General features: G+C 56.6%; 1 protein-coding gene across 3 annotated transcripts; it reads left to right on the top strand.

Annotated features, from left to right (window-relative positions):
- The first annotated feature begins 617 nt into the window (after nt 1-617).
- RUSC1 (RUN and SH3 domain containing 1) lies at nt 618-26,883 on the top strand. 3 transcript variants are annotated; one of them, XM_048828455.2, is made up of 12 exons: nt 646-725; nt 1,373-1,681; nt 3,749-5,389; nt 7,501-8,094; nt 11,610-11,708; nt 21,389-21,465; nt 21,792-21,966; nt 22,314-22,419; nt 23,029-23,075; nt 23,549-24,608; nt 25,267-25,395; nt 26,138-26,883. In XM_048828455.2, the coding sequence occupies exons 3-12, from the start codon at nt 3,832-3,834 to the stop codon at nt 26,304-26,306; spliced, it is 4,014 nt and encodes a 1,337-aa protein (XP_048684412.2). In that variant the 5' UTR covers nt 646-725; nt 1,373-1,681; nt 3,749-3,831; the 3' UTR covers nt 26,307-26,883. The 3 variants fall into 3 exon arrangements, with proteins under 3 accessions (XP_074978825.1, XP_074978826.1, XP_048684412.2); XM_075122724.1 differs by lacking the exon at nt 1,373-1,681 and having other exon boundaries at nt 618-725; XM_075122725.1 differs by lacking the exons at nt 1,373-1,681; nt 7,501-8,094 and having other exon boundaries at nt 618-725.

Below are 26,883 nucleotides of genomic sequence, written 5' to 3'. Positions count from 1 at the left end.
CCTGCTAAACCCAGGGTTGTGAGTTCAATCCTTGAGGGGGCCATTTAGGGATCTGGGGCGAAAATTGGGGATTGGTCCTGCTTCGAGCAGGGGGTTGGACAAGATGATCTCCTGAGGTCCCTTCCAACCCTGATATTCTATGAGATGGGGAACTGCCATAGTACCTGACCTAGCTGCACCACTTGTGTTTCTTTGGCAAGATGGGCCTGGGGAAGGGGAGCGTCTCTAATCTAGCCTCTTGGTAAAGGGCTTGTCCAAAGCATCTGCTCTCATCCCACCTGAGCAGGCTGCTTGGGAGACACCTGCATGCAAAGGCTAGCCTCCCAGGGAGTAAAAGCTGACAAATGAGCAAAGCAGGTCCTAAGGGTGGAGGGACAGATCCCAGGCTGGTGGGTTGTAAGCTCTGGTTTCCTTGTGGGGGCGGGGGGCTTGGGGTGGTGGAGGTTCTCTTGTGCAGGCAGGTCCTGGGTTTGCAGCCAGTGCAAGGTATTTCTGCAATGTGTGTGGGGCGGGCAGTGGAGGATTAGTCCAGGCATGAGGGCGTCTGCAGCCCGGGGCAGGGAGGGTTAATGGCAGAGGCTGGCGGAGGATGGATCACCCATCACTGGCTCCTCCCTGCAGCTGGTGAGCTCAGCGGAGCTGCTGCAGCCTCTTTTCCCTGTCCCCTCCAGCCGCAGAGCCATCCCAGGAGCTAGGCAACCACGCACTGCCCGCAGCTAGGAGAGGTGAGCATCCCCCTGTGGGCATGGAGCAGGCTCTAGCCTGGCTGCGCTGCCAGCCACCAGCAGGGAGCCCGCTGCACCTGCTTGCCAGGGCAGCACCCAACTGCAGTGGGAACCCCTTGGTCCAGGTGCAGGACTTACACCCCTCTGGGGGCCGGTCCCCTGTTCCCCCCCCCCCAGCACCCTGGTGGAGCTGCAGTGGCCAGTGGGGGTCTCACACACCCAGCCAAGCACAGGTGTGGTAACCCCTCTCCAGCACCAGCCTGTTACATCTCTGCGCTTTGCAGCTGATCCCCTCCCTCCTCCACAGCAAGCGTGGAGGCCCCCCTGTCCCTGCTGGGGGTCCACTCCCATCCCTTTTCCCCTGAGAGTGCATCCCACCACGGGTTGTCTGCAGTCGCTCCAGGCTCAGCAGGGAGTGGCCCCGGTCGGAGCCTGGCTCCAGCCCTCCTCCAATTGCCAGCCCCAGCGGCTGTGCCCTTAGTAGGGGTTTGGGGGGGAGTTGGGTGGTGACCCCCTCACTCCGGCGGGAAGGCAGCACCTGGGGACTACATTGACCTTTCTAGGCAAAGCCCAGCAGGCCAGGCCAGAGCAGGACTACTCCCTTCCCTTCCTGCTGGAGAGGCCATCCTCCTCTCTCTGCTTGGCAGGGTTACAGGACCCATTGGAGCAGAGCAGCAGCAGCTCCCTGGCACTGAGACCAGCCTCCCACCCCCCCACACACAACTGAGCACAGGCTATGGGCTTGTGTAACTGCCTCCTAAAGACCTCACCACCTACAGGCTGCGTGCAGGCCCTTCTAGTCTTGTTATTGGTATTGTGCAGCGCCTAGGAGCCCCAGCTATGCCCCCATTCCTCCTGGTGCTGTGTGATGTGCAAACAGAACAAAAAGATGGATGCAGTCAGGCCAGAGAAGGGGGGACTGGGACAGGCTGAAGAGGCTGCATGCAGGTTACAAGGTAACACCCCCCTCTGCCCATATCGGAGGAACAGAATGTTTTCTGGTGCCTGTGTGATGAGCTGGGAGTCTTTGCTGGACCCTAGTAGGACTTTCTAGAGCTACTCCAACCAGGACTCCCCTCCAGCAGCAGGGACTGCAGTGAGGAGCACAGAGCTCTACCTCTGGTTTATTTTTACAGCAGTTGTAGTGAGTGAGGGGGTCTGGGGCTGAGCAAAGATGCCAGCAGCCCCTCAAGCCTGAGCCTCTGTCCTTGTTCCACCTGCCAATGGGCCCCAGGCCTCTTAGGTGTCAAAGGAGGGGTCATGTCCCTAGGGTGCATTCAACCCTGGGTTCTGCCTGCTGAGACTGATAGCACAGGATTGCTGGATTGTGAAACGTGGTTTGTAAGGAACTGGTCTGAGATCCTCCAACTCGTTTCATGGTGCCTCCTACCGGGGCTGGATCAAAGCCAGTGTCCCCAGAGGGGAAAGGCCCCACCTCTCCCCCAAACCAGCCGGTCCCTGCTCTTTGTTCCTGGAGGGTCTCCCTCCCACTCATGGCTGGTGAGTCTGTTGGAGATGCAGTAACCACCAGGCAGGAAGAAAATCCATCAGGCCAGAGCTGATTCAGGTTCCACATGTGGCTCGCCCCAGCCACGGAATCCCCCTTTCCCTGGATGGCCAGGCAGAGCCGGGTGTGGCAGGGCTGGGCATGGTGCAGAGGGCAGGTCCACGTAACAGGAAATAGCGGTTGTCATGAGAACAAATCCCTTCTTGTGAATTATTGATGACCAGGGAGATGGAGATGGAGATGGGGAGGGGACAGGACAGGAACGGAGGCAGGACTGGCTGTCTCTTGTGCTGGTGGGGTGAAGTAGCCTGAAATGCTCTAATTCCCTCTCTCCAAGATCATACATGGGGGGTTGGTACCAGCAGGGGCAGGGCTGCCACTGGGGGTGGGGTGGAGGGAACGAACAAATCACCATTTGGCTGCTAGGATGTTACAGCATCACTTTGCCCAGTGATGCTTCCTCCAAACATTTAGCAAAACTATCCTTGTGGCCTAGGGTCAGCGATTGCCGTGCTGCAAAATTCTCCGAGGTCCCTCAGAGATCAGCATACACATGCGCACTCCCCATTCGATACAGAGCCCTGACAGCCATGGACATCTGAAGTGGTGGGGGGGACCAAAGGAAGTGGAGGGTGAGCTCCTGGTAGATTCAGTGCAATGGCCTCAGCTGAGACTGAAACCAGATGTACCTGGAACGGGGAAGCCTCCAGAGAGGCCTCGGGTCAGGAGCAGCTGTTGGCACTGGGGCGGGGCAGGGAATGTGACCTGCGGCTGCTATCCCTGCAGTCCATTTTTCTGATGCCTGCCTATGTGTGGGGGCAAAGCCAAGCAACTCCCCGGACGTGACCCCGGCCTTTTGGCTGCTCTCCTCTTGATGCTGGGGAGCCTTTTGACACAGCCCAGAAGCCTTCCTGACAGCAAGGCTGAGCCTTCAAAGGTATCATCTCCTTGACTCTGCGTTGGTGAGACACTGGCTGACAGACCTGGCAGAGGTAACAGAGCTGATAGCCCATGTGATATGAAACCCCAGAGAACAGCTCCCAGGGCCAGAGAAACTGAAGGCAGACTCTACCCAGCCCAGAAATGCAGGGCAATTCCCTAAGACTGTATACCTTACAACATTGCCCAAAGCCAAGGAGGAGTCAATTCCCAGCCAGACCCATCTCCCTGTCCAGGGACGATGGGGCTCTCAGCACCCCCCCCCACAATGGGAGATGATTCCCTGACTGGATCCATCTCACTGTCTGGGAATTCTTTTTGTTACTTGCCCTCAACTTCCTCTCTCTTGACTCCATCCCATTTCTCCCAGCCGTGACCCCTTGTAGCAGTCTACACTCCATCAAGGACCATCATGCCCTTTTAGTATCTGTGGGCCATGAGGCTGTCGATCCCTTTAGCTGAGCTGCCCAGATCTGCCCCTTAATTCTCTCCCCATAAATTGGTCCCTCTGGTGCATGCCCATTTGGCTGATAACCTGCCTGCTCCAGTGACTGACAAGCTATTTTGCTGTTTGCAGAGAGTTGAAGCTGGGTGTTCGGAGCGACGTGCCTGTGGGGGTCTGTGACGAGCTGAGGAATCCAGGCTCTGCCAGCCAGCACCATGCTGTCCCCGAAGAAAGGTCTGCTGTGCAACCTCAACCACATCCACCTGCAGCACATCTCCCTGGGGCTGCACCTCTCCCGTCGACCCGAGCTCCAGGAGGGCCCTGTCACAATGGCTCCGGGAGACCAGACAGGCTGCAGCGACTGCCGGGAGAACTGTGGTGCCCTGGAGCAAGTCGACGCCAACTCCAACAACACCTCCATGCAGTGCCGGTGCTGCAAGTCCCACGCGCAGCAGACCCCGATGCTAGATCTCTGGAACCAGCCTCTCCTGGAAGATTTCCCTTCCCTGCACATTGAGGAGGAGGTGGCGGCTTCCCCTTCAGACCCGGCTTCCTCCTCTGTCAGCAGTTGCTCAGATTTCAGCTTGGATGACACACCAGTCTCTGTTTACTGCAAGGCATTCCCCGGTGAAGAGGCCCTATCTCCTGACAATCAGCCAAACATCGTCCCCCTGGAGGATGCCCATGATGCTCCCTCACTGACTGACAAGGGGGAACCGTCTGATGGGAGAGATGCTAACCTCAACGTCCAGGTACAAGAGCGACCGGATCCTGGGGCCCGGGAGACCCCAGACAGCCTGTGCAGCAGCAGTTTGCTTGACTCCCCGTCTGATGACGCTGACTCTCCCAGCAGGGATGGGCAGGGGACCATGGCAGAGCCGCTCCCCACCAGCGTCTGTGCTGAGTTGGACTCCAACTGCAATGCCCTGCCTGCCCTAAGCATCCAGCCATCTGGTCTGTCTGTGCTAGCACCAGGAAAGCGGGGCCCCAGTCTGAACAGTTCAGTAAGGGCTCCCCCTCCAGTGCCCCCGAGGGCTAAGAGAGGGCTGCAGGTGCTGAACAGGAGCGAAGTGGAGAGGCCTGTCCCAACAGAGGTAGACCAGTGCAGAGATGCCACTCGGAAGACCGTCACCTCGTTCCATGAGTTGGCTCAGAAGCGGAAGAGGAACACGGCTGGGCCATCCCCCACACAGGCCAAGAAGGACCACAGTGACTGGCTAATTGTGTTCTCCCCCGACAAGGAGCTGCCGCCCCTCAACGAGCTCACCTGCTGCAGCACCCTGTGTCCGGAGCCGCCTGGGCACCAGCTGCAGACCGACAAGCAGCCAAAGCCCCCCAGCTGCAGCCAGAGGGAGGTGACCACGTTCAGGGAGCTCCGGTACCGCAGTGCCATCAACAAGCAGAAGGGCCAGCTGGCCTGGGAGCAGGGAGCGAGAGCAGCATCCCAGGAGCAGCCTGAGCCCCAGGAAGCAGCAACAGGCAGAAACACCCCCAGTGGCAGCAGGCTCCAGGGCCCCGACGGGGGGCCGGCTCCACAGTGGAGCGGGCACCTCCTGGCACGCACGGAAAGCCACCAGCAGAGGAGGCAGTCTCGGCCTGGGCTGCCGGGTGACACAGAGGAAGGGGGGCGACCCCTGGAGGGCTACGTCCTGAGGAGAAAGATGCCTGGCTCTGGCTGTGATAAGGAGACACTGGGCCGGAGGCTCGGCGGACCTGAGGGGGGTCCCTGGGTGTCAGGGAAGGCCCAGAGAGGACACAGAGCCTGCAAGGAGGGTAAGAGCACCAGCTGCTATCAAGGCACTTCCCTCCTCAGCTACAGGGGTATCCCAGGACTGGACTGGGGCTGGGGGCATTTCCCCATGTATGGAGGCATGTGTCCCTGGGGACAGAGCTGCAGAGTCCCCATGGGGTTAATACAGGGTTTCCGCCTCCTGATCCTGGCACATCCCCATCTCCATCACTAACCCCATCTCTCTCTCCACTTGCCGTTCTTCTTGCTGCTCTTCTTGCCCCATTCCTGGTGGGCTGCAGGGCTGGGGGATGTGGAACTGGCTTTGGCTTGGGGTGAGCTGCAGGGTCCTGGCGGGGGCAGAAGGCATTAGGTGTGCCTGGAATGGGTTTGTAGGGCTGGGCTGAGGCACTGGGGTGGGGCTGGAATAGGTTTAGGGGACAGGTAGGCAGAGTGAAGTGGTGGTGAATGCATGTTGCATCTGTGCACTGAGCTGGCTAGTTCTTTGCTATGCCGTGCAGATGATTGCTGTGCTGGGAGAAGGAATCCCACCCTCACCCTCCTTGTCCTAGCTGCTCCTCGCATACATTCCCCTCCCTCCCTGCTGCATTCTCCTTCCTCTATCAGTGTGCTGCAGCTCACCACACCTGTGCATAAAGGGCTTGGAGCCGGTTTGACTGCAGGAGGAGAGGGATGCACTGAGCCAGGCAGCAGGCAAAACCCAAGGCCATGGGTTAAGCAGCTGATCCATCTGCGGCTCCCTGTGTGTTGACTTGGGGAGACAGCCTGGCCCAGGTTCCCTCAGATGGAGCCTGATGCATGCAGGAGTCCTGCCCCAGTCTAAGAGCTCTGTGATACCCTGAGCCCTGTGGGATCCCTGAGCAGCTTCTGCCCAGGGACCATCGGAGATGCACTTGGCTGACTTGTTGGACATGAGGCTTTACTGGGGTCGCACACTGCTCTGGGGTGAGAGATGAAATGGGCTTTCAGTGGGGTGGGTGTTTCCATCTGGGGGCTGAAGGGGGTTTCTTAGGGGCAGGCGATGAGGAATGGCTCAGGGTGGGGGACAGAGCAGTGCAGGGAATGCTGATACCAGAGCTGGGCCCTGCATTAAACCCTGCTTCCAGCCAAGGTCCCCGAGAGCCCTTGAGTTGGCAGACTCCTAGGGCTGTTCTCAGTGGCAGGGAATAGCTTCTTTCTCCCCCTGCTCCCTACCTGGGGTGGGTGGTTCCTGGTACTCGGTTGGCTCCTGTGGGTTGGCAGGAGTAGCCCTTGGTTCAGTGGCTGCTGCAGGAGCTCCTGGCTCCAGAGACCCTGAGCAAACCAAGCAGAGGGCATCTCTAGGGAGAGCAGTGGACGTTACTGGCCCATCAGGCTGCTGCGTTGTGCCCGAGTAGCCAAGTCCTGGCAGTGCAGGAACACCTCTGTTGGGGGGACAGCCACAGCCTTGACTCCCGGCTCCCTGAGAAGGGCGCCCCAGGACTCTGGGTCTGGGGGAGACCAGGACTGAATTTCCCTTCCTCTGAAGGCTGCCTCCATCTTTCCATCATGCTCAGCTGCTTGGCCCTCAGCACCTCCCTCCTTCTGTCCTGTTCTCTTGGGGAAACCTCCCAGGGGCTGGGGCTGGACTCCCACAGACCCTTTCCCAGTGCAGAGGTGGGGCACTGCCAGGCTGGGGCCTGCGCGGTGACAGAGGGCACAGGCGTGGCCATGTGTCGTCATGGTTGTGAAGTTGGTGTGTGTGTGCTGTGATTCCTCTGAGCTAACTGTCTCTCCATCTCTCTCTCCTCACCCTGCCACCCTGTTGCTGCTGCCCCTGGGAATGGCTCACTCTGATTTATTGGGGGGTTGTCCATTTTCTGTTCCATGCTTCCTGGTTTCTTTGATTTCCACCCCCATGTTCTCCATGCCCACATTTCTGCCTCTCTCCCCTTCCCCCCACTGTGTTCTCCATGCCCCCGTATTCCTCCTCAACCCCCACTGTGTTCTCCATGCCCCCATATTCCTCCTTAACCCCCACTGTGTTTTCCATGCCCCCATATTCCTCCTTATCCCCCACTGTGTTCTCCATGCTCCCATACTCCTCCTTATCCCCCACTGTGTTCTGTGCCCCCCTGGTTTTGGTTGCATTTCTTTGCAATGTTCCCGCCTGCAGTTGGCTCTCCCCTCTCTCGCTGCCCCAGGCCTCAGATGCTGCCGTTCCAGCCTCTGCTCTTCCATTTCTCGGCCGACGGGAAGCCTCTCTACTACAGCTCGGACCCGGTGGCGCCTCCCCTGCCCTTGATCCCCTCCCTTAACTCCAGCTTGGAGAGCATTGAGCTGAAGTCTCCTGCCCTCTTCACCCCGTCCTTCCACCCCACGCTGAAGACCTTGTCCTGTGATGAAGTCTGCCTCCTGGCCAGCAATAAGGGGACAGTCTTGGGCACCCTCTCCCCAGAGGAACTGCTCCCCATCCGCCTGTCCCCCATAGGGGCCTACTCCCCCCCTCACCGGGGAGTGCTGCCTTTCCTGGACAGCCCAGACCTGTCTGTGCTCTTCTCCCCACTCTTCCCGAGAAGCAGAACCTTCCCAACTATGGCCTTCCCCTCCCACCAGGTCCCAGAGCTGCCACTCGGCGTGGAGGTGTCCAGAGCCCGCTGCCCCAGGGGAGAGGCATGTGCACATAGTCAGGCTGGAGCATGCTCTGGGGCAGTGTCTCCTGAGCAAAAGCAGAGCAAAGGGGCCAAGAATCCAAGACCTCCCAAGCAACGTAAGCCGCCCGTTTCCTTTCCTAGCTTGCAGTCTGAGCACCTGCTCTTCCTCTCTGCCCTGGGACCAGGCACCCAGGAAGCAGCTGTGCATGGTGATGGGAAGTGACGCCAAGGAGATGGGCAGAGGGGATGCCTAGTGGGGATGGGACAATGCAGGAGAGCAGAGCATAGTAGACGGGGGCAGTGTATGGGAGCCAGCTTCCTGGGGGTCCGCACACAGGGTTGTGTTCAGAAGGATTCTGGGGGCTGTGTAGTGATGTAGGCAGGGCTGCTTCTCTGTGCTATGAACCAGGCACCCAGGGGAAGGCTGCAACAAAGACAGGAAGGATGGCCTATGGCTTGGGGCAGGCACAAGCATGGGGCTCTGGGGACCCAGGTTTAATTTCCCTGTCACCTCACCTGTCTGGGCCTTCAATCCCATCTGGAGAGTGGGGATAACGCTGTTACACAGGGCATATGATACCATTAAAGCCTCTGAGGCACTGGCATACCACAGCAGTGAGGGACCGAGAAGTACCACAGGCAGGCCAGGGGGGCCATCTTGCAGGCTCGTTCCAAGGGCTGGGGATGTTTGTGGGGCTCCCTGCCCTTCTCAGCTCCGCTCCTTTGTGCCCCAAGCTGTTTATCTGAGAGTCAAACTCATTGACAAGCTCTGGGGTACCTAGCTAGCAACGAGTAACTTGGTCAGATCGTTGCCCCCAGAGTGTGCCTGGGCGTGGAGCAGGGGAGCTCTCCTCAGGCACTGCACTGCTAACGCCCCACTCCCCATTCTGGCTGGCTTGTGTGGTCACCACAGAGCTCAGACACGCCGCACATTTCTTGTGTTACAAGCTCAGAAACCCCGCGTGTGTGAGAGTCCAGGTGTGTATGCATGACAGGGGCTGGGGGCACATGGCCCCCACTCCCCAGGCAACCCTGGGGTATCTCAATGACTAACCAAGGGGGGACTGGAGCAGCAGGAAGGCGGCTTAGGCTGGGGGATCTTGCTAGACTCTGTGCCAAGGGACCCTGCGCACCTGCCTTTTGGGGTCTGGACAGGGTGTGGTGCTCACTCACTCTCCCCTCCATCTCTCTGTCCGTCTGTCTGTCCCTCTGCCCCATTCCCTCTCTCCCGCTGTCCTTTGCCCTGTCACTCTTCCAGACCTGCCTGGTGGAGCCCAGGGCCATGTGCCCTGTAGCTGTGACCCTGCCGAACTCCCAGCACTGGGGCAGGGCCAGGTGCCCCATGGCTGTGCCCCCTCCAAAGCCACAGCAGTGGGGTAGGGATGGGTGCCCCATGGCTGTGTCCCCTGGGGCAGGGGCAGGTGCCCCATGGTCGTGACCCCTTCAAACCCCCAACACTGGGGCAGGTGCCCCTTGGCTGTGCCCCCTCTGAACCCACAGCACTGGGGTAGGGATGGGTGCCCCATGGCTGCGTCCCCTGGGGGAGGAGCAGGTGCCCCATGGCTGTGCCCCCTCCAAACCCGCAGCACTGGGGCAGGGGCGGGTGCCCCGTGGCTCTGCCCCCTCTGAACCCGCGCACTGGGGCAGGGGCGGGTGCCCCGTGGCTCTGCCCCCTCTGAACCCGCAGCACTGGGGCAAGGGCGGGTGCCCCGTGGCTCTGCCCCCTCTGAACCCGCAGCACTGGGGCAGGGGCGGGTGCCCCGTGGCTCTGCCCCCTCTGAACCCGCAGCACTGGGGCAGGGGCGGGTGCCCCGTGGCTCTGCCCCCTCTGAACCCGCAGCACTGGGGCCCTGCTGCCTCCCCATTGGAGAGCCCCAGTCAGCTGGGCTCTGGCATCCCGCCCCCATAGTGGCCTCCCGGCAGCTGCTGTCACACTGTCCCTGCCCAGGCTGGTGGGCGCCTGTAGGTGAGTCCCAGACCGGCCGGGAGCCTCTCCCCTCGGCTGCCCCCTGCCCAGGCCCCTGCCTTCCAGCCTCCTCCGCCCCCTGCGCGGCTGAGGCTGGGCAGTGACTTCCTGGGGCCTGGGGCCTGGCAGGCGGGGAGCAGCCTCTGTGCCCAGGTGCCTGCCAGCTCAGCGCCCCAAACCGCAGCCCTGGGGCAGGCTCCCTACAGCTGTTCCCCCTGCCCCCAAACCGCAGCCCTGGGGCAGGCTCCCTACAGCTGTTCCCCCTGCCCCCAAACCGCAGCCCTGGGGCAGGCTCCCTACAGCTGTTCCCCCTGCCCCCAAACCGCAGCCCTGGGGCAGGCTCCCTACAGCTGTTCCCCCTGCCCCCAAACCGCAGCCCTGGGGCAGGCTCCCTACAGCTGTTCCCCCTGCCCCCAAACCGCAGCCCTGGGGCAGGCTCCCTACAGCTGTTCCCCCTGCCCCCAAACCACAGCCCTGGGGCAGGCTCCCTACAGCTGTTTCCCCCTCCGAACCCCCAGCCCTGGGGCAGGTTCCCTCCAGTGTGTCCCCTCCAAACTCCCAGCACCAGGGCAGGGCCCCATGACTGAGACCCCCAAGCTTCCTGTGCTGGGGCAGAGATGGATACCCACTCTGAGTCACCACAACACTAGAGCAGGGTGCAGGCTCAGTGAGGAGCAGTTCTTTGCCATCCCAGACCCTGCCTCCTCCTAGGTCTCCCTCTGGTCTCTCTTGCCTGGGTTTGTTGGATGCCCCTGCAGGGAGCAGTGACCTCCAGCCCCTGCCCCTCTGGGAGCTGGGCTTGAACTCCCAACTCCTCTCACACAGGGACAGCTGCTTACCAGGGGTCTGTATCTAGCGACTCACTTACAGGGTCTGTTACAGGCTCCCAGAGCAGGGCTGTATCCCTGGGCAGCTGTCCTGGGCTCACCACTCCTTGGGGAAAGTGTTCCAAGCTTGGAGGGAGGCTATGGCCATAGAGAAAGAAATTTGGCAAGCTCCATGTCCACAGCAGGTCAGGGAACCTGGCTGGCAAGGGCCAGCACGAGGGGCCATGCCAGTGCCAGCGCCAGGGGCCGTGCCAGGGCCGGAGCTAGGGGCCAGCGCCAGGGGCCGTGCCGGGACAGGTTTCCTTTGCCAGGGATGTTTCCAGCTTTGTCCACCTTGGGAAATCTCTTCTGATCAGCTTCCCATCATCTCTAGCTGCCGAGCCCTTTGCTCTGGCCTGGGGATTGGGGTCTGGACACTGCACGTCCCCATTCAGGGCTGGGCTCCCTGAGACGCTGGCGGGTAACCTGGAACATACCGTGCAGACTACTCCATTGCTCTCCTCCCCAGTCCTGGCCCTGACACCGACCTGGCCTCATTTCCGTATGCTCTAGCTAAGCACACCCAGGACTCCATGAGAAGGGGGAGGTGAGACTGGGGTGAATGAGGGACCGTCCCCCTTCCCAGGGAGAGTCTGGGTGGATGCAGCCCCGTTGGCAGGAATGTGCAGCTGTATGGCTGGCTTATAGAAAGGCTTATGAGGAAGGACCCTGCCAGCCACCAGTGACCATGGCCATTGTGGTGTCTGCTCCCAGGCAGGGCATGCTGTGCCCGGTCCCTGTGACGCCTTGTCACAGAGCCCCTGCCAACTGACTGACTAGGTTCTCTTTCTCTCTCTAGTCAGACATTCTCAATCCTTTGCCGGTGTTCCAGGGGCAGGCCAGCACTGGATGGCAAATGCAGACAGAGCCTATGACCATCTGAGAGAGCAAAAGAAAGGTAACTCTCGCCCACCCCAAAATCTGTGCAGGGGGTCCCTTCCATGCTCTTTGAATCCAGATGGGTGGGAAAGTCCCATTCTTGAGGGGGCCTGGTTTAATTTCCAAAGCAGCTTTGCAAAGGCACAAGCAGGCCCAGCCCCTTGGGACACCAGAGCCAAGGAGACTGCCTCAGACCTGGAGTTTTTCACTGTCTATGCCAGCTGGGACCTCAGGCCACTGGAACTCCCCTCCTACCGCAGGGTGATACTTTTGTTAGAGATGCATCGATTTTAAGGCCGGTAGGAGCTATTCACTTAAGAAAGAAGATGGTAAAGTCCAGGTGGGGAACAGTCATATGAAACAGAATCCTATTTAAATCTAACACATGAAGGCAAGGAACTGAATATTGACAAAATGTACAAGTGCTTACATACAAATACTAGAAGTCTAAATACTAAGGTGGGTGAACCAGAGTATCTGGCATTACAGGACAATGTTGATATAACGGGCATCATCAAACCTGGTGGAATGAAGATAATCTATGGGACATGGAAATCCAGGATATAAAATATGTAGGAATGACATAGTAAGTCACTCTGCTGCGGGAGTGGCACTATATGTTACAGAAAGCATAAATCTGACATGAAATTAGCTGTACCATGGAATCTCTTTGGTTAGAAATTCAAAGTTTGACTAAAGAGAGTATAGCAGTAGAACCATACTACTGACCACCTGACCAGGACAGTGACAGTTCTTGTGAAAAGCTAAGAGAAGTTAGAGAAGCCACAAAAGCAGAAAGTGCAATAACACTGGGTGACTTCAACTATCCTCATATTAAAAACAACGAGGAGTCCTTGTGGCACCTTTTGTAAGTGTATGCCCAAATAAATTTGTTAGTCTCTAAGGTGCCACAAGGACTCCTCGTTGTTTTTGCTGTTATAGACTAACATGGCTACCACTCTGAAACCTATCCTCATATTGACTGAGTAAGTGCTACCTCATGGCATGATGCAGAGAGAACATTTCTAGACACCATAAATGACTGTTTCTTGGAGCGGCTAGTCCTGGAAGCCACAAGGGCAGATCCAATTCTTGAGTTAGTCCTAAGTAGACCACAGGATCTGGTCCAAGAGGTAACTATAACTGAAGCACTCGGTAATAGTGACCATAATGTAATTAAATTCCACATCCTTGTAGGGGAGATAATACCAAAGAACACCCCTCACAGTAACATTGAACTTTACAAAGGGGAACTACACAAGAATGCTTGTTAGACTGAAATGTAAAAGGAGCTGTGTGACGAAGTGGGACTGTTCTTAATGTTTCCTCTGAATAGTGTGGGGGTGCCTCAGTTTCCCCCAGGCAGTTCTTAAGTATCTAGGGGGTGGAGTAAGGGTGTATGATCATTGCAGAGCCCTAGAGGGCATGTGTGTGCAGGAGTCTGGACACAGAGAATGGCCGACACCCTGTTTCCTGGCAACTGATGGCCTGGGCCCTTCCCCCCCTGCAAGGTGAGAGCTGAAGGGTTGGAGAACAAAGGAATCAGGTGACCACCTGGCCCGGGAAAGGAACAAAGCCCAGAGGAGGAGGGGCTGGAGGGAGTTTCAGTTTGGGGCTGGCTGGGACATGGAGTGAAGTGCAGACGTGGTTGTCTGGCTCACTACCCCCCAAAATGGACCCAGCTGAGGGGTCCCGTTCTCTGCACCTGCAAGCTCTGTGTTAGACCATGTTCCTGTCGTCTAATAAACCTTCTGTTTTACTGGCTGGCTGAGAGTCACGTCTGACTGCGAAGTTGGGGTGCAGGACCCTCTGGCTTCCCCAGGAGCCCCGCCTGAGCGGACTCGCTGTGGGAAGCGCACGGAGGGGCAGAGGATGCTGAATGCTCCGAGGTCAGACCCAGGAAGGTGGAAGCTGTGTGAGCTGTGTGTCCTGAAGACAGGCTGCTCACAGAAAGGCGACTGCCCCAGAGTCCTGACTGGCTTCATGGGGAGCAGTTCCAGAGCATCGCCCAGGGACTCCGTGACAACTGGTGGCAGCGGTGGGATGTACTGCACCCCGTGGATGGCGCTTCCTGCAGTAAGTGACTGGGGAGCAGTAACACGAAGGGGGATTGCCGAGGACTAGGCCTGCTGAAGGCTCAGAGAGGAGCGGTTTCGGGGGGCGGTTAACCCCTGGGAGTGTGTGACCAGCGAGAAGGACTGTGCAGTAGCAGGGTTCCCCTGGGGATTGCAGCAAGCAGTCCAAGGGGCGGAGGAGTCTGCAGCTCGACCCTGGCAAAGAGGTGGTGACCTCGAGAAGGGCTGGCACACTAGGGGTTCTCCCTGGAAACCGTGGGGAGCTGAGAACACACGGGCCTGTGAGTCCACAACAACTTGGGAGGAGCGGAGTGATGGCCTGTCACCGTCTCCTTAAGAAGGACATTGTAACCCTGTGCAAAAAGAGAGGGTTGAGCGTTGGAAAGTGCACCAAAGCAGAGTTAATCGTGCAGCTGGAGGAGGATGACCGCTCTAAGGAACAGATTCCTGACCCCAACTGGGGCTATAGCAGGATCTGGGAGCAGCTGAAGCGGGAGCCAGGCATCGCCAAGACTCCTGTCCCCGACCAGACGAGGGTCTTCACGATCGGGTTCCCCATCGGGGGATCGAGACGGACGGGATTGGAGCTGAGTCTGAGAGAGCAAGAGGACTGTGAGAGACAGCGAGAGCCCGAGAAAGAGCTGCAGAAGCAGCAGCAGCATGAACTGGCGGTGGGGGAGCGGAGAGGCCTAGGGGACCCCTCAGGGGTGAGTGGGGATAGACCCCGGGGGGCCAGTTCCGCAGGGAACCTCGAGACTAAATTGCTGCCCCTGGTTAAGGGGGGGGGTTTGGATGCCCACCTCACTGCCTTTGAGCAGGCTGGCGATTTGAACCAAGGGGACCCTGCGGAAAAGCCCCGGTGTCTAGCTCCCTTGCTGGGTCCCAAGGCCTTAGACTCCGTCAGCCAGATGGTTGGGGATGTGGACAGGCTCCCACTCCTGACCCCAACCTATATGTCTGTGTGGAGTTTCCTGGGGCCAGGCCCCCCGGACCTCCAGTGGGAGCAGAAGGTGATGGTCAATGGGGAGACATTCTTGGGGTGGCCAAAGGGCATGGGCTGCATAAACCTTCCCACATGCGGCCTGCAAGTGCTATCGACCACCCCTGACCTAAGGGAGGGCGTGAAACTGGAAGGGCCTGGTGTAACTCCTACCAAGGAATGGGAGAGATGCTGGGGCATCCATGGGAATGTTGGTGGCTTCGAACTTCCCCAGGTCACCGGCTAAAGTGACCCCGCTCAGTTCGATCTCGAAGGGGGGAGAGATGTGACGAAGTGGGACTGTTCTTAATGTTTCCTCTGAATAGTGTGGGGGTGCCTCAGTTTCCCCCAGGCAGTTCTTAAGTATCTAGGGGGTGGAGTAAGGGTGTATGATCATTGCAGAGCCCTAGAGGGCATGTGTGTGCAGGAGTCTGGACACAGAGAATGGCCGACACCCTGTTTCCTGGCAACTGATGGCCTGGGCCCTTCCCCCCCTGCAAGGTGAGAGCTGAAGGGTTGGAGAACAAAGGAATCAGGTGACCACCTGGCCCGGGAAAGGAACAAAGCCCAGAGGAGGAGGGGCTGGAGGGAGTTTCAGTTTGGGGCTGGCTGGGACATGGAGTGAAGTGCAGACGTGGTTGTCTGGCTCACTACCCCCCAAAATGGACCCAGCTGAGGGGTCCCGTTCTCTGCACCTGCAAGCTCTGTGTTAGACCATGTTCCTGTCGTCTAATAAACCTTCTGTTTTACTGGCTGGCTGAGAGTCACGTCTGACTGCGAAGTTGGGGTGCAGGACCCTCTGGCTTCCCCAGGAGCCCCGCCTGAGCGGACTCGCTGTGGGAAGCGCACGGAGGGGCAGAGGATGCTGAATGCTCCGAGGTCAGACCCAGGAAGGTGGAAGCTGTGTGAGCTGTGTGTCCTGAAGACAGGCTGCTCACAGAAAGGCGACTGCCCCAGAGTCCTGACTGGCTTCATGGGGAGCAGTTCCAGAGCATCGCCCAGGGACTCCGTGACAAGCTGTCACAAGGGCTAAATGCCTGCAAGCATCCTGGGGACTAGTTAAAAACACCAGAGAAAGATAGTAAGATGACCTAAAGAATTCCACCCTGTGTAAACAGCAGAGTAATGAAGACTGATGGAGGCAAAAAGGCATCCTTTAAAATTTAGAAGTCAAATCCTAGGGAGGCTAATAGGGTGATGTACAAACTCTGACAGGTTAGTGTAACGGTATTAGAAGGCAGGCCAAGAAAGAATTTGAGAAGCTATTTGCTAAAGACTCAGAAACTAAAAGTAAGAGTTTTGATAAGTACAACAGAAGCAGAAAGCTTGCCAAACAGGCAATGGGCCAGTAGATGACCAAGGTATTAAAACTGGTCTCTCACCAAAAGATGTTGGTCCAATAAAAGATATTACCTCACCCACCTTGTCCCTCTAAGGCGTTAAAAGGGAGACACAGTCATTGCAGAGAAGCTACATGAGTTCTTTGCATCGGTCTTCACATAAGAACGGCCAGACCAATGGTCCATCTATCTTAGCATCCTGTTCTCCGACAATGACCAATGACAGATGCTTCAGAGGGAATGAACAGTGCAGGACAATTATCGCCTGTTGTCCAGTCCCAGATTCTGGCAGTCAGAGGTTTAAGGACACCCAGAGCATGGGGTTGTGCCCCTGACCATCTTGGCTAATAGCCATTGATGGACCTATCATCAAGGAATTTATCTAATTCCTTTTGAACCCAGTTATACTTTTGGCCTTCACAACATCCCCTGGTAATGAGTTCCATAGGTTGACTGTGTGTTGTGTGAAGTACTTTCTTTTGTGTGTGTTTTAAACCTGCTGCCTATTAATTTTATTGGGTGACCCTAGTTCTTGTGTTATACAAAAGGGTAAATAACACGTCCTTGTTCACTTTCCCCACCCCAGCCATGATTTCATAGACCTCTCTCCTGTCCCCGCTGAGTCGTCTCTTTTCTAAGCTGAACAGTCCCAGTCTTTTAAATCTCTCCTCATACGGAAGCTGTTCCAGACCTCTAGTCATTTTGGTTGCCCTTCTCTGCACCTTTTCCAATTCTAATATATCCTTTTTGAGATGGAGGAATCAGAACTTCAGGCACCATTCAAAGTGCGGGTGTATCATGGATTTATATAGTGCCATTAGGACATTTTCTGTCTTATTATCTATCCCTTTCCTCATCATTCCAAACATTCTCTTCGCTTTTTTGACTGCTGCTGCAATTGAACAGATGTTTTCAGAGAACTATACACAATGACTCCAAGATCTTTTTCTTGAGAGGTGATAGCTAATTTAGACCCCATCAGTTTGAATGTATAGTTGGGGTTATATTTTCCAATGTGCGTTATTTTGCACTTATTAATGTTGCATTTCATCTGCCATTTTGCTCCCCAGTCTCCCAGTTTTGTGAGAGCCCTTTGGAACTCTTTATAGGCAGCTTTGGACTTAACTATCTTGAGTAATTTAGTATTGCCTACAAATGTTGCCACTTCACTGTTTATCCCCTTTTCCAGATAATTAATTAACATGTTGAAGAGCACAGGTCCCAGTACAGATCCTTGGGGGACCCCGCTATTTACCACTTTCCATTGTGAAAACTGACTTTTATTCCCTACCCTTTTTGTTTCCTATCTTTCAACCAGTAACTGATCCATGAGAGGACCTTCCCTCTTATCCTATGACTGCCTACTTTGCGTAAGAGCCTTTGGTATGGGACCTTATCAAAGGCTTTCTGAAAGTCCAAGTACACTGTGTTGGCTGGATCACCCTTGTTCATCTGCTTGTTGATACTATCAAAGAATTCTAATTGATTGGTGAGGTGATTCCCCTTCAAAAAAAACGTGTTGACTCTTCCACAAGCTATTATGTTCATCTTTGTATCTGATAATTCTGCTCTCTGTTATAGTTTCAATCAATTTGCCTGGTACTGAAGTGCCAGGATCGTCTCTGGAACCTTTTAAAAAAATCGGCCTTATATTAGCTACCCTCCAGCCGTCTGGTACAGAGGCTGATGTAAGTGATAGGTTACATACCACAGTTAGGAGTTCTGCAGTTTCGTATTTGAGTTCCTTCAGAATCTTAGGTGAATACCATCTGGTCCTCATGACTTATTACTGTTTAGTTTATCAGTTTGTTCCAAAACCTCCTCTACCGACACCTCAATCTGGGACAGTTCCTCAGTTTTGTCACCTAAAAAGAATGGCTGAGATGTGGGAATCTTCTTCACATCCTCTGCGGTGATGACTGATGTAGAGAATTAATTTAGCTTCTCTGCAACGGCTCTGTCTTCCTTGAGTGCTCATTTAGCACCTTGATCACCCAGTGGCCCACTGACTGTTTGGCAAGCTTCCTGCTTCTGATGTACTTAAAAAAACGTTTGCTCTTAGTTTCTGTGTCTTGTGCTAGTTTCTCTTCCAATTCTTGTTTGGCTTTCCTAATTATACTTTGACACTTGACTTGCTGGAGTTTATGCTGCTTTCTATTTTGGATTTGACTTCTGGTTTTTAAAGGATCCCTTTATGTCTCTAACTGCTTCTTTTACTCTGCTGTTTAGCTATGGTAGCATATTTTTGGTCCTCTTATTGTGTTGTTTGTTTGGATATACATTTAGTTTAAGCCTCTCTGGTGGTTTTTAAAGAGTTTCCATGCAGCTTGCAGGCATTTCACCCTTGTGACTATTCCTTTTCATTTCTGTTTAAATGCTAAATGTTATTGCGGTGATTTTCTTTGGTATTTCCCTCCACTTCCACAACAGGGATGTTAAATTTAATTACATCGTGGTCACCATTACTGAGCAGCGCACCTATATTCACCTCCTGGACCAGACCTTGTGCTCCACTTAGGATTAAATCAAGAATTGCCTCTACCCTTGTGGGTTCAAGGACTAGCTGCTTCAAGAAGCAGTCATTAATGGTGTCCAGAAATTTTATCTCTGCGTCCCGTCCTGAGGTGACAGAGACCCAGTTAATATGGGGTCAGTTGAAATCCCCCATTATTATTGGGTTTTCTGTTTTTGTAGCCTCTCTAACCTCCTTGAGCATTTCACAGTCACTGTCACCATCCTAGTCAGGTGGTTGGTAGTATATTCCTACTGCAATACTCTTATTATTCAAGCAGGGAATTTCTATCCATAGAGATTCAATGGTACAGTTTGGCTCATTTAAGATTGTTGTTATATTTGACTCTATGCTTTCTTTCCCATACAGCGTCACTCCCCCACCAGCACGACCTATTCCGTCATTCCTATCTATTTTGTACCCTGGTAATACTGTGTCCCATCGAGTATCATTGTTCCACCAGGTTTCTTTGATGCCAGTTGTGTCAATATCCTTATTTAATACCAGGCACTCAAGTTCACCCCATCTTAGTATTTAGACTTCTTGCATTTATAATAAGTACTTATAATATTTGTCAATATTTAGGTGTCTGCCTTCATGTGATGTAATTAAATGGGGCTCTTTTTTGTTTGACTTTTTCTCTTTAGTTCCTACCAGTGCTTTATTAACCTCTAGCCTTTCCTCTTTACTAGGATATAGTAAATCCTCCCCTAAGGGATGTCTCTGTCCAAACCGTGTGCTCCTCTGGACCTGTCTGCTTTCCCCCAGCCCTCAGTTTAAAAACTCCTCTACAACCTAAAGGAACTATTAGGAAATGAATAGAAAATAAGACAGAAAATATCATAATGCCACTGTATAAATCCATGGTGTACCCGCACTTTGAACACATGTCCCGCTCTGGTTGCCCCTCTCAGAAAGGATGTAGTGGCCTGGTAAAGGCTCAGAGAAAGGCAGAAAGATGACCAAGGCTATGGAACCTTCCATAGTAGGAGAGACGAAAAAGACAAGGGCTGTCCAGCTTGGAAAAACGGCGAGAAAGGGAGGCTATGACAGCGGTTTGTAAATCACGAATGCCATTTAAAATGGGGCTATAGAACTATTATTTACCCTTTTCCACAACACAAAAACCAGGGGTCACCCAACGAAATTAATAGGCAGCAGGTTTAATACAAAAAAGAGGAAGTACTTTTCACACAATGCACAATTAGCCCATGGAACTCATTGCCAGGGGACGTTGTGGTGGCCAAAAGTACAACTGGGTTCAGCAAAGAACTAGATCAGTTCATGGAGGATAGATCCATCAATGGCTATTAGCCAAGATGGCCAGGAATGCAGCCTTATGCTCAGGGCCACCTTAAACCTCTGTCCACTAGAAACGGGGAGGGAAGACAGGGGTGGATCACTCCAACTGACCTGTTCAATACGCTCCCCCTGAAGCTCTGGCTTTGGCCACTGCTGGAGACATGATACTGACCTAGATGCACCATGTTCTGACCCAGTGTGACAGTTCTTACGTTCTTATTCTGCTCCTCCAGCTGATCTCCTGCATGACAGGACAGATAATTCCACCCAGCAATTCCTGCATCTAGCCAGTAATGGGGGGTAGCGAGAGCGTGTCTTTGAGAAACCCCCAATTTTGACCCAAAGGGTCCAGGTGCATCCCAGGGAACCCTCTGCCCCTAGGAGTTGTTGCCCTGTGCAATCCCCTTGCCCTTGCAAATTTGCACCTTATTTGCAGTTTCAGTTTTTCTAGCTCTCCCTTTGGCTGGGAGATTAGAGGTCTGGGGGTTTATGGAGTAACATCCTGCCCTCTTGGTAACTTTTCTGGCTGAGCCATTCTTGTCTGTGAGATGGAGGTGTGGCTGTGGGGAGCTCCTGGAGGCTGGAGTCTTTGGGGATCATGCTCCCAGTCTTTTCCAACAGGTGGTGCTGTTGAGCCTGAAAACTTGGGGCCCCAGGTGGGTAGGTTGGTGGGGGAGGCCCTGGATTCTACAAACACCTTTAATCTTCTGTAGCAAACATTTCCATCCTGGGCTTGTTGCCATGGTAACTGCCAGTTTCCCTTGCACCTTTATTCTTAGACTCTGGAGAATTGCTAAAGAGATGACGGTTCCCATGGCAATGCCCTGTGTTCCCCAGCAACTCTGGTGCATCTACGCAGACCTCACCAGTGAGCCTGCCCACCAAGGGCGACAGACTTGGGATTGCATAGCGCTCTGAAAATAGCGGTGTGGAAGCTGCAGCTCGGGTTGGAGCTGGGAAGGCACACTGCCAAGGTCTGAGTAGACTCACCCAGAGGCTGAAGCAGCTGGAGCCACCCCGAGGGGCCCAGGTTCTGTGCCTCGATTCTGTTCCAGCCAACAGTGGGTACTGTAGGGAATGGGGAGGGGAGAGGGGCCGAACTTTGTCCCAACCAGCGGGGGCACTGCAGGGAACAGGCCTGTGGAGATTGCAGGGGACTGGTGCTATCCCTGCTTTAGCCAGCAGGGGTTGCTGTGGAGAATGGGGGAGGCTCAAAGAGGAGAGGGGATGTGCCCTGCCTTAGCCAGCATGGGGCACTGCAGGGAACAGTCCGCTGGAGATTGCAGGGGACAGGCGCTATCCCTGTCCCAGCCAGCAGGGGGTGCTCCAGGGCAGGGGCCAGTTGTATGAAGGGATGCCATCCAGCCCTAGATAAACAGGGCTCCCTTTCCATGGCCATGGGCTCAGGTGCAGCTGTTGCGGGGTCACATGGTTGGACCTGGTGCGGCGACTCAGCACAGGCCTGACTTGTCCCTTCTCTTTCCGTCCCAGCCCTGCTGGTTGCCATCAGCGCCTCCGTGGAGAAGCTCATTGCTCACTTCAGCACAGCAAGGAGCCTGGTGCAGAAGGTAAAGCTCTGGGCAGGGGTGGGGTCTCTGGCCTGGGCCATGGGTCCGGTGGCAGAGGCTCAGCTTCTGCCTTGCCTAGTAGCTGGGTCATGTCCCCTCTCTGCTGGCTGGGTGGGTGGGGCTATGTGGGCATCGTGAGCTCATTCCTGTTCCCTGGCCTGCATCTCATGTGCCATGAATGCTGGGAGCTGGAAGCAACATGGGCGGTGTCCCAGGCAGAGGGAACCCACCATCCCTGCCCTGCTGGCTCTGGGGGAGGAGTGCGAGGGACATGACTGCTGTCTCCCGACCACTCCAAACCATCATCCGCACCTCTCCTTGCCCAGACGCAGCTGGGCGACAGCCGGCTAAGCCCAGATGTGAGCTACCTGCTGCTGAACACCCTGTGCCCGGCGCTCTATGGCCTGGTGGCAGATGGGTTGAAGCCCTTCCAGAAGGACATCATCACGGGCCAGAGGAGGAGCTCGCCCTGGAGCGTGGTGGAGGCCTCGGTCAAGCTGGGTAGGTTGGGAGGGTGTTGCTGGAGGGGGCTTAGTCTGGCCCCAGGAGACACCATCTGTTCCCCTTGCTGAATAGCGTGGTAAAGCCCAGGGCCCCAGGGAGCACGTGGGAAGAGCCGGCCAGGTGCCTCCAGCTCCAACACACCAGTATGTTGGGAGATGCAGGTGACTGGGGCTCTGTCCGCAAGGCCTCTCGTTGGCCTGATGCTGCCGTGGCTGGGTTGCTGCCCTCCATGATGGTGCTGCTCTTTGAGCAGGGCCCCCCACTTCACGCCAGGCTTCTGGGAAGGAGAGGAGCCAAGCTCGGGGGGACGGCTGCTGAGTAACTCTGTGCCATGTGTTCTACAGGCCCCGGCACTCAGCCCCTGCACTCGCTGTACTGGCAGGTGTCCCGGTTGGCTCCCCTCCGCAGCAGCAGGCAGAGGTTCCACGCCTTCATACTCGGCCTTCTGAAGTAAGTACCAGGCTTGGGCACTGCTTTGCCCCCCCCCCGGAGAGCCGCAAGAGCCGCTGGGGTCCCTGGGCAGGATGGTCCCTGCGGGGGGACCGCTGGGCCTGGGAAGGGGGCGGTTCTGGTGTCTCGGAGCCCTTCTCTGTGCTTCGGCCTGCAGCTGCTGGACTTACTCTCACGTGGGTGTGCACTCTCTCATGCTTGCTCTCACCCTCGTGCTCACGGTGCTCCCGTGTGTGGGTGTGTGTGCTCTCTCTCAGTTTTTGCCATTCTCTCACTCGCTCACACTCATGCCCATGGCCTCACTCATGTTTACGGGCCTCCATTTGTTCTCAGCTGAACACTGGGACTGTTATTCAGGGTGAGATGGGAAGCCCTGACCCAGGGGAGGGGAGCTGGGGGGCAGGCAGAGGGGGAAGGAGCTGATGCCAGGGCCTGCCAAGTGAGGCACCCAGGTTCAGTCTCAGGCCTGGTTCAGGGCACTATGGCGCCAGAAGCTTCGCTGTTGGCATGGCACCGGCACGAGCCAGGCAGGTTAGTGCTGTTGGCACGGCCCAGTCTGGGGCTGTCGTTCTGAGCGGTTGTAACTTGGACCCTTTCTGTCTCGCTCAGCATAAAGCAGCTGGAGCTGTGGCTCTCCCACCTGCAGAAGAGCTCAGGTAGGGAGCAGGGGGCTCGCTGAGCTCTGGTGCTGTGAGCCCTCCTAGGGAAGTGCCCATCTGGGGCTCCTTTAATGGGACACAGGAGTCCTTTCCCACTACTGTGCCCCAGCTGCGGAGGGAGGAGGATCCCGGGCAGGCTGCTTGCTGAAGTACAGATGGAAGTCGTCCCCCCCACCCCGCCCCCGCCCCCGCCCCACGATGCTAGTGACAGACCCAGGAGAGCCAGGCTGGTGTCCCCGGGTGGAGAGGTGGGGGGCTCGGTGGGGTGGTTCTGTGAGGTGGGGGGACTCTGGGGATTAGTTCTGTGGGGGGGAGCTCGGTCGGGTGGGGTGGCTCTGGAGAGTGGTTCTGTGGGGGAGCTCTGTGAGATGGGGGGCTTGTTGGGTTGGGGGGGCTCTGTGGGGTGGTTCTGTGGGGAGGAGGGGCTCTATGGGTGGGGGGTGCCATCTCACCCCGCCTGTGTCTCTTAGGTGTCATCTCTGTTCTCTACCTGCCCACGGCCTTCTTCTCCCTGAGCCAAGGCCCCTTCCCACACTTGGCCCGTGAGCTGCTGCTCCTCGTCCAGCCCCTCTCTGTGCTGACCTTTCACCTCGACCTGCTCTTCGAGCACCACCATGTGCCCGTGGATGTGCGGCCCCTGCCCCGCAGGCCGGACTCCCCCCCCAGCCACCCCCTTGGCCCTGCCCTGGTGGCTGCTCCCGCACAGGGCCGGGACCAAGGCCGCAGTGGTGCTAGCCCAGAGCACAAGCTGCCCCCTGATGGCCCCGTGAGGGCAGCCCTGGTGGGCTCAGAGGAAAGCGCTAGATCCCAGTACAGCGCAGCAGCCGCCAAATCAGCCCCTAGCCCCCCGGCGGGCATCTCCCTGAAGCAGACATTTCAGCAGGTGCTGCAGTGGGGGGAGCAGCTCACCCAGACGCTTCTGGGACCTGAGGGTCCTGCCAAGCCTGAGAAACACCAGCAGCCAGTCCCACAGGACACAGGAGAGAGGCAGGGCAGCTGGTGGGGGCAGCTGAGCCAGGCCTCCACGAAGGAAAGGTTCCCCGTCACCCGCTGGACGAAGCTGCGGGTGGCTGCAGGGGACACCAGCTCCAGCCTAGCTGCTCCGCCCCGTGGATCCAGCCAGGCTTCCGCGAATGAGTTCAGTGCTCGGGAAGGGGAGGGGGCCAGCGGCACAGCCCTGCAGCCCCTCCAGCCCAGAGCTGGGGAAGGAGGTGCTGAGGCTCCGGATCCAATGCCCTCCAGTGAGGCAGGGAGCTTGGAGGCTCCTCATGCTGAAGAGCTGCCACTGCAGGCCAGGGCCAAGGGATGCGCAGGCCCCAGGGAGACTGAGCCACCAGAGCCCTCTGCCTGCAAGAGATGCCTGCCTCTGTCCGAGGAGCCGGGCCCTGATGTGAGCCAGGAGGCCACACCCACCCTGAACATGGACTGCTCCCCCATCCGCCCTAACTGGCTGGGCCGACTCTTCGGGGCCACGTGTCCACCTGCCAGAGGCTTCCCCGCTGGCCCGGAGACCAGTGCAGCCAAGTCCAGGTCAGTGCCTGGTGGGGTGGGGCAGGGTGAGCCGTTGCAGGACTTCCCCCTTCTTCAGGGCAGTGGCATGGCCCATGCCCTGCATCTGTGGCTTGGCTTCTAGGCTGTATGCAGCAAACAGCCTGCAGTGTGGGGCGTTAGCAGCTTCTCAGTTACAGGCCCCAGGGTGCTATTGGTTCTACTGGCACCAGCCCCCAGGGGAGGGGCTACGGGCTGCTCCATGCGGTGCCCCGTGGAGGAGCAGGTTCTGGTCCATTTCCCTGATAGACATTCAGGCCTCTTGCTCGGCCTTTGGCGTCATTTGCCCGATTCCAAACCCACCCGGGATGTTGCTGCAGGAGAAGAAACGCCCAATATTGTTGGGTCAATAACACCTCTTCCCCTCTCCCCCAACGCGTTCCCCCAGCGTCGCCCATGGGGCCAGGACAGTTTATACAGGACCTGGCGGGGATGTTACAGTGGGGTTCCAGATTTCGGACACAGTCTTTGAAAATGTGACTCTTTCTTGCAGTGTTTTAGTTGGGGGGGCTACACTTGGGGATCTTGCCCACCCTCCTCCCCCTTTGCTCTTGTTATGGAGATCTGTGAGCCTTTTCCGGTCTCAGTCCCATTGAGGTGTTTCTCAGACTGGCTGGTGACTCCCTCTGCTCTCTGGCAGGAGACCTTCCAGCTGGCTGCCTCCCAGTGTGAACGTTCTCGCCCTGGTTCTGAAGGGGGGGCCCTCTGAGAAGGCCTGGCCTCAGGAACACCGAAAGAAGAATGCGTCTGACGCGCTTCAGCTGCACAGGTGGCTGGGGGTGGGGGGTCGGGTGGATTCCAGTGTTTGGGGTTGGGTGGATTGAAGAATTTGATGGATTTCTGAGTTCCCAAAAGTGCTGGGTTGGTGCCAGGTCCCGTGTTCTTCCACACCGTCCTTCAAGTCTGCAGCCCCTGCTTGCCCAGCCCTGGCCTGCCTCCTCATGCACAGCCCTGTCAATGTCTCTCAATTCCAGCCTGCAGTCCCCTTCTAGTACAGGTCTCTGAATTGCACAGTGGGTTTGTGAGGGGGATTCTTGACTGAATTTGTCTAATTGGCCTTGGGAGACATCTGGACTGAGGTCCCTGGCGTTTCCCTTCTGGGATTCCTGGTTTCAGCTGGGGCTCTGGGTACGACAGGGCATCTGTTGTCTCAGGTCACTCCACAATGTCTGGTCATGGGCCAGCACCTGCCACCCCAGTCTTGTTGGAGCCTTGTTCCTGGCTTGTGGACTGCAGGTCACCCGCCCTTTGTGTAACCCCCCTCGTAGATTGCCAGCCATGCTCTCTGTGTAGAACCCCACCAGGGTCTGGCATAGGGTTGCCAACCTTCCAGGATTGGCCTGGAGTCTCCAGGAATTAACGATTAATCTTTCATTAAAGATGAAATCTCCAGGAATACATCCACCCAAAATTGGCAACCCTCAACCGTGCCCCTGACCCATAGCCTCCCCTCTCCCCCATCCTGCCCCCCCTGTGGGTCTAGCCCCTAACTGAACCCATTTGTTGCGCAGGGCTGTGCGGGCGCTGTGTGACCACACTGGGGCTGGAGATGATCACTTGAGCTTCAGGAGAGGGGACATCCTGCAGCTCCTAGCCACAGTGGATGAGGACTGGATCCGCTGTTGCCATGGAAACAATGCTGGCCTAGTTCCTGTTGGCTACACATCCCTGATTTTATGAGGAGGAATCCTGCATGAAGCATCTGCCGGCCCCAGGGCAAGGGCCATGACCCTGTGATTTCCCTAAGCAGCTTTGGGGGGCTAGTTCCAGGCCACGAGAGCGAAGGGTTCCCTGGTGTCATTTCTCTGCACCAAGCTGCAGGCTCTAGCCAAGGGATGCATCCTCACAGCAGTGCCCAGCAGTGCCAGACGGGGCCCTGTCCCCCCATGCTTCAGTTCTCTGCAGCAGTACACTGTTAACGCACCTCCCGCTCTGAGCCCTGCCCCTGCATCCCAATGGTCCTGGTGTGTCTTGTGTGTGTTGGCTCAACTGTTGCCTTTTTGTGCCCCTCTGCTCCTGTGTAGTAATCACACTTGAGTATATATCTTCCTGCTGCCTCCCGTCAGCCCAGCATGCCCGCGTGCTGCTCCCCCGCTCCCCCGCCACGCCCTCCAGACCCAGGCTGGAGCAGGGGAGTAGTTGGGCCCTCAGCGGCGGGGGCTCAGCCCCAGCACCATGTAAATACCTGTGACCATAGGAACAAAAAACACTGTCTGGCCAGGAATGTGGGAAAAATAAAAGGTGCACCCGAAACACA

The sequence above is a fragment of the Caretta caretta genome, chromosome 24, assembly GCF_965140235.1.
Source record: "Caretta caretta isolate rCarCar2 chromosome 24, rCarCar1.hap1, whole genome shotgun sequence".
Classification (NCBI taxonomy): domain Eukaryota; kingdom Metazoa; phylum Chordata; order Testudines; family Cheloniidae; genus Caretta; species Caretta caretta.
Note: the sequence above shows the minus strand (reverse complement) of the source record. Positions and strands in the feature narration are given on the sequence as shown.